At 32.2% G+C, this 7331-nt stretch overlaps 1 protein-coding gene across 1 annotated transcript; it reads left to right on the top strand.

Moving 5' to 3' along the window:
• The first annotated feature begins 1016 nt into the window (after positions 1-1016).
• LOC132740936 (uncharacterized) lies at positions 1017-6714 on the top strand. The gene is made up of 5 exons (XM_060728998.1): positions 1017-1164; positions 1992-2176; positions 2880-2972; positions 3911-4272; positions 5833-6714. The coding sequence occupies exons 1-4, from the start codon at positions 1076-1078 to the stop codon at positions 4267-4269; spliced, it is 726 nt and encodes a 241-aa protein (XP_060584981.1). The 5' UTR covers positions 1017-1075; the 3' UTR covers positions 4270-4272; positions 5833-6714.
• Positions 6715-7331: the final 617 nt, after the last annotated feature.

The following is a 7331-nucleotide window of genomic DNA, read 5'->3' as shown; positions in this document are numbered from 1 at the left end:
TATTTTTGCTGACAATTCTGACAATGTCAGGCTGTTTAAAGAAAAAGGAAAGCTGAAATTGATAAATACCTTAAACGTCAAAAGTAATAAAAAGAAGAAAACTTACTTCTATTCATTCAAATTCCAATCACCAAATTTCGTCTCTAAATTTTTTGTTTCATTTTTACAGTCTGAAAAATACATTCCTTCCACATGCAAACTGCTCTTGATGACATTTGGGCATATTAAAGTATCCTACGAGTAATAACTGCCGTATGCTTTATGAAAAATTGAAAAGCAATGACAGCTACAGCTCGTAGAACAAGTAAACCAACCCAGCGTTCCGAGCAAGTTCCAAGTCTTCCATTTTCATAGCTGCTTTTTTCATGTTTTCACATCTGTCAACACTTAATTTTTGTCTGTTTCAATCCTCAAATATGTTTTCTTTCTTTTAAAAAGGTGTATGACTAACAATTCCAAATGATATCCCTCTGAATCAAACACAAATTATTTTCCTCCGTGAAATACACAACTTTAAAAAATGGCTGCCGCTTACATTTAACAAAGCCAGGTCTAATATAAATTCGCAGTAGGTAACAGAAATATGGATGGATGGTTGGAATTTTCTCCTACACGAATTGTTTGTTTTTATTATTAAAACAAGCGATCATTCATATTTTTTAAACAAAATAAATAATATCACTGTCATTTAATGTTGATTGTCGGACTTATTTTTCAGCTCAAGACTTCTTGTTTTTAATGAGAAATTCGCACGAAATGGGGCTCTCAATGGGGAAACAGATTTTAATATTTATGTTAATATTATGGAAATTTCGTTTAAACTTGTTTTTTAGCATAAAATAAAAAGAAAATTTGTTTGTTTGTTGTGTAAGATGTAATTTTATTTCATCTCGTGAACTTTAAAAACAGTATTCTCATTCGTGGCTACGCCACTCGTGAGAATACTGTTTTTAAAGCCCACTCGATGAAATAAAATTTCATCTTACACACAAACAAACAAATATCCTCTATTTATTACATTCATAAATAATTGATGCATACATTTTTTACAGTACTGGTGAAATAAATAAAAACAATGGACGTCAAACTTGTATTTTTGTGCGTTGTTTGTGTCGCACTTGTTGCTGGGAATACTATTAACAGAGATCACATAAGGAAGACCATGTGAGTCACTTAAAAATTCTTCAATATTTTCAAGAACTTCCTCTGTAGCCAATTTTTTTAACTAAAAGTTACAAGCAATGGTTATGGTTTGATGGTTGGAACCTATCAGGGATCTTGGCTTATTTCATGTAAGTAGGCTATCCGGCTCGCTTACGAAACGTAGGTGGTTCTACTAAGGTTTCTATTCGTGGAGAGGCACCTAAGGTTTTCCTCAACCATTTCAGCTTAAAAGTCGCCGCATGATATTTACAGTTTGTGCAACGTCATGAGCCCAACCCCAAAAAGTTACATACAAGCTTTATATAAATATGTAATATGTCCGTTGCTCTAAACATGTACATTTACAAGCGAGTGTATGTACCAAAAGGTTCTACCAATTCGAATCTACAAAAAAAACCTGAACAAGAGTGAGCTATGGACATTGTTGCCATGTCTTTCTTTACGTTTTATTACGCTAGTTATTATGTTCGTAACAAGTTTGTTTGACGTTGAATATTATGTCCGTTACCATTTATGTTTGGCCTCGAATATAACTTCCGTTACCATGTATGTTTGATCTCGAACAATATGTTTGTTACCATGCATGTTTGACCTCAGGTCTATATAAACAAAGGGATACGCCTGCTTTATGTTTTACATATTGATTGCTCTAAACTTACGGAGCTGCATCATTTACACATAAGACTATAATAAAAGTGATAGCTAAAAGTTTAAACTTGTCAATAAATTATCTTAAACATTTCTTAAATACATGATCTTATTATGTGAAATCAATAAACGTGTTTTAATAACAGAGAGTAGTACTTTAAATAAAATTGTTTATTTAGTCATGAAAATTTGATGAAAAGAATGCATGGTGGAGGTCAAGGCGGAGGTCAAGGTGGAAATCAAGGTCAGGGGCAGGATCAAGATCGTGAACCAAATATTTTCCGAAAAGGAAAAATGGCCATTAGAAGACTGGAAGATATTGTGGACATAATAACCAGATATATTGACTTAATCGTCAGCCTTGGTAAGGAGTTCTTACCTTAATAGCACCAAAAGAAAATGACAATATACAACACAAGCTTGTGTTAAAGCCTATTACTTGTAAACCGGGTCGTTAAAAGTGAAGGGTCAAAACAAATTCCACACGAAAATGATTTTAATGGTGCAATTTTGAAATGAACGGAATGTTTTCAAGGGTTTACAGTCAAAGTGTCATATGACCATTTTCATGTTCTATTAATAACCAGCGAGCACCTGTGTAAGCGAACAAGCTACCTTCTCTTCAATGAAAGATTCCAACGTCACTTGGAGTATTTAAACCTCAAGAGATATGAGCAAGCGATACATTTACTACTACGTCACACAAATTATTTTACCTTGTTGTTTACATGTCTATGTATCTGATTGTCTCTGTATTGATCAACGTGGGTGTTGCTGACACTCATTTTTTATAACAGTCATTTTAAATTATTTGATTAATTAAATTATTATCTTCACTCATGTAGAATGTTAATTTTAAAATTATAAACTAATGTGATTTAACTATTAATCTGTGTACGAATGTAGAGACAGGCCGGCCTGCACCGTGCAGTCTAAACAGGCTTTCAGATGTTTTTAGCTCATCTTTTTTAAATTTGATATTTAATGGACTGTTTAAAATTTAAAGTAAAGCACATTCACCAGGTAGTTAACTGATAAACTAATTGATGTTTTTAATTGTGTTGCAGGGGAAGAAGTATCTGATGAAGAACAAGCGATGTTTCTTATGTCCTTGTCGGAATTCATCGAAGATGCTGAAAACTTAGGAGAACTTCTAGAATGTATGTTGAATAAAATGACAACATTCTAAGGAGTATTTTATTGATATTTATTGACAATAATAATTGGTGTTAATTCGGGGGGAGGGTAAATTATAAATGAGCCGCGTCACGAAAAAAACAACATAGTGCGTTTGCGACCAGTCTGATCAGGATCCATGCTGTTCGCTTACCAACTCTATTACAAGTGGAGAAACTGATAGCGAACAGCATGGATCCTGATCAGACTGCGCGGAAGCGCAGGCTGGTCTTGATCCATGCTGGTCGCAAACGCACTATGTTGGTTTTGTCGTGACGCGGCTCAAATGCAGTATACACAAGCAAAGAAATGACTTGTCTTTGTTAGTTGAGTATTGGGTAGGGTGGTTGGTTGGTTGATTTGATTGTTGGTCGGTCAGTCGGGTTTTTTAATGGGTTTACTTAGTTTTGGGACAGATTTTAAATTTCCCAGAGATTGGTCTACCTGCTCAAGATAAGTAACCAGTCATTACCGATTTCACTGCAAGTGGCTAATATTCCTACACAATGTTTGAATCTGCAGTGACCATAAAACTCAATTGTTACCGAGAAATTTTGCATCCCTCGCAGAGAGAACCAGCCACTTCTGCATCACAAATCTGATGGGTTTTTTTTAAATAGGGTAAGATAGATATGAAAAGGTAAGTAAATTAATCTAATTTCAAGTAAAATGGATATTGTTTAGGAAATTTGTATCAACGGAGACAGCAGAAATTTACCTGGCATGAGGTAGCAGTCATAATAAACCGGAACCTTTGGTTATTGCTTTTTATCAGTTCTAATTAAAAGACGTTTCAGATCAGCTACCATCCTGCACATTGTCGTTTAGGTCCTTAATAAATTGGCAAAAATCTACTTACTTTATAAGGACAAAGTTCTGACTGGAAAGCAATGTATTAATTTATTTTATACTTCTTGTTTAGCGCTTGAAGAATTCTTCGAACAAGCAGGTGAATCAGATGCAACGACCGAAGATACTACAGAAGCTCCTCCAACGACAGAGGCAGAAGATACAACTGCAGCAAATGCTGGAACAACAGCTGCAGGGCCTGCAACAGATTCTGGAACAACAGAAGCAGAGGATACCACTGCAGCAAATCCTAATACAGCAGCAGCAGGGGGTACCACGGCAGCAGCAGGGGGTACCACGGCAGCGGCAGGGGGTACCACGGCAGCAGATGCTGGAACAACCGCTGCTGCACCAGGAGGACGTAGATTTATTTTAAGAAAGACTCTGTTGAGAGCATTGCTGAATAAACTCCGTGAAAAAAGTCACAAGTAGAAGGTAAACAACTCATTATCTAATTTTACCCATGAAATAAGGCGCTATATCAGTCAAATATATTTTATATTTTTTAAAAATAAATATGAAATAGATCTATAAATATGAAAGTGGGCGGAGTCAAAACTCATATTTATTTTTAGGGACTTCTTTCGCCATTTTGTGTGAAAAATCTGATAAATACAAAACAATTGTTTGTTGAATTTTGTTTTGAAAACTATCTACAATGATAGAAAATGGTCTAACTAAGTAAATAAATCCGAACACCAATATATTCAATTCAGTCATTAACGATGTACGAGTTGTTTACATGACGTCATAATGTAGCGCTAAATATCGCGTGCAAAACAAGATATTTAGTTATATTACTGCGCGCTGTACAATTTCAGTTTCGTAGCAAGCAAGGGAGTTCGTAACCATTTTAATGTTCAAAATTAAATAAAAGGGTTTTTATTTTCGTTTTTTCGTGAAATATGGTATATATTTTCACGAAACATGATAAAATGCCACATATTTTCACTCGCCGTCCCGACTCCTAAAAATATGTGGCATTTTATCATGTTTCGTGAAAATATATTCTATATTTAACTCAAACGAAAAACTATCCTCATATTATAAATATTAAACAGAAAATGCTGCGTAATACGGATATGTCGAGTAGTCACGAGCTAACAAAATGTGTTAATGCATCTTGGCAATATTTGTTTATCTTGTATACCCTTGACATTTCTACCTTTCATTTACCTTTTGATTTTACATGAATATTTTCCCATATAGCAATATATTATATTAGAAATAACATCAAACGCTGATTTATTTTATTCAGCATATCAGATGATTTCCAGGAATTGAACAATAACTCGAATTATAATTATGTTGATAAATGGTCTAAACATCATATATTTATTACATGAATTTACATATTTTTCTAAAATGTTGACAAAAAATTGTACTTGGTTGTTCTTTATTGACTTATCATTTTGACGTGAAGAAATGTTCCATATGTGGATGATACACATACCTTAAATATACATTATTTATGTTAAAAATAAATAATGCAATAATACAGATGAATCTGCTTTGCCTTTTCTGGATAAAAAAAGTGTTTACGAAAGTTAATAAAAGTTTCAAGATCTAATCTTATGGATGGTGTACCTGTAGTAATTTTTAATATGTGTATCAACATGTTATGATGAAACAAACAAATAAAGTATGTTTGCAAGGTCTGAGTATCCTTTTGATATACCTTTTGTTTCTATTATTATTGTAAGTCAAACAAACAAATAAAGTATGTTTGCAAGGTCTGAGGATCCTTTTGAAATACCTTTTGTTTCTATTATTATTGTAAGTCAAACAAACAAATAAAGTATGTTTGCAAGGTCTGGGTATCCTTTTGATATACCTTTTGTTTCTATTATTATTGTAAGTCAAACAAACAAATAAAGTATGTTTGCAAGGTCTGGGTATCCTTTTGAAATTCCTTTTGTTTCTATTATTATTACCATTCTGTTATTATTATCATCATCATTATAACCCTCGTTGTCAAACCTGTTTTCTTTATAGATACGGTATAAGCGGCGGGCATTCTCCGAGCAGAACATCCAAGGAATTATATATGAATAGCAAGACAGGATAAAAGAATTAAATTCTTTGTTTAAAGAATAAATATTTTGCTATAATTGCTAAATACATACTAGTAGATTTTTGATCTTTAAGAAATTATTCAATGATCATTGAAAATTGTCACGAAACCAGTTTAGTAATCGCATTTAATACTTTCAAATTGAAAACATTGCTGCACATTATATAAATATCAATATTTTAATCTCATTCCTAAATAAAAGAATTATATTTCACATTTAATTTCTGAAACTAATTTATATATTTGAAAGAATTTACTCAAATGGATATAAAGTTTTTTTCTAATTTTACATGGAGGTTGAAACGTAGCTTTAATATAACTTGTGTGTTATTAATACGCCATTTAAAAGACATAAATTGGCATGTTTTATTTATTTTTTGTTTTCAAAATTAATTGTTTAAGAAACATCGGTAAAATCCTAAATAAGCTAGATTATAATTCTCTTTTCAAACAAAATTCAATCTGAGTTAATAATGCTTTTGATTTAGACACACTTTATTTTATAAAAAATGTAATTCTTTTTCACCTGAATTTTATAAAATTTGTTATTCTCTTTCATTTTCTATGTAGATATGTTTTCCTGTCCTATGATATTAATCAGAGTTTAATTTTAAATAAAAACATCTAAAAGTTACAAAAATAGTTTCGTTGTTTTATGTTATAATTTCATTATTTTGTTTATTATCTTATTTACTAGTTCTTTTTGCATGTTTACGGTTTGGTAAGCGCAATACTAAAATCACTTTGGTTATATTATACAGATAATACAAATCAGAATATAAAATAAAACGTATATAATCATTTATTCAGTGTCCAATGAATTAATGTTTTCCGTAATACTTATAATAGTTATAGTATATGAAACGAGTGAGTTACGAGGATAACACTGACTGGGGCGACATCAAGGAATGTTTCTGCTAACAAAATGGAGAGGCCGAAAGGCCGAGACAATTTTTTGCAGAAACATCCCGAGATGTCGCCCAGCCAGTGTTATATCCTCGTAACTAACGAGTTTCATATACTATAACTGTTTTATCGCAATGGCATAATATTTTCTTTTTTTTGTAATAGAAATAAATAAATTAATTAATTAATCGTTAGCTACATTACAGTTATTTATGACCAGTCAGTTTTTTCAAGTTGTTTTCGCTGTCGCAAACATTAAGACATACAAAAGACATCCAATGTTAGAGGCGGATTGTAAATGTTGTGTTGGGTTCTTATATTTTATTAAGGAAAACTAGAATGTCGCTGTTACTTTTTACTGATTTAATATGGCGCTAAACCTTCACAATGAGAGAGTATTCAACAGACTTTACTAGCCTAAAATTGTTACTATATTGATAATACTTCAATAGACTAAAAAACAGTTAGTATTACACTGCGCATATTCAAAACACTACACTTTTCCCCCTTTTAG

Source organism: Ruditapes philippinarum, unplaced genomic scaffold (assembly GCF_026571515.1).
Source record: "Ruditapes philippinarum isolate M1 unplaced genomic scaffold, ASM2657151v2 ctg5884_1_1_1_1, whole genome shotgun sequence".
Classification (NCBI taxonomy): Eukaryota; Metazoa; Mollusca; class Bivalvia; order Venerida; family Veneridae; genus Ruditapes; species Ruditapes philippinarum.
The sequence above is the reverse complement of the archived record's forward strand: the minus strand, read 5'-3'. Positions and strand labels throughout refer to the sequence as shown.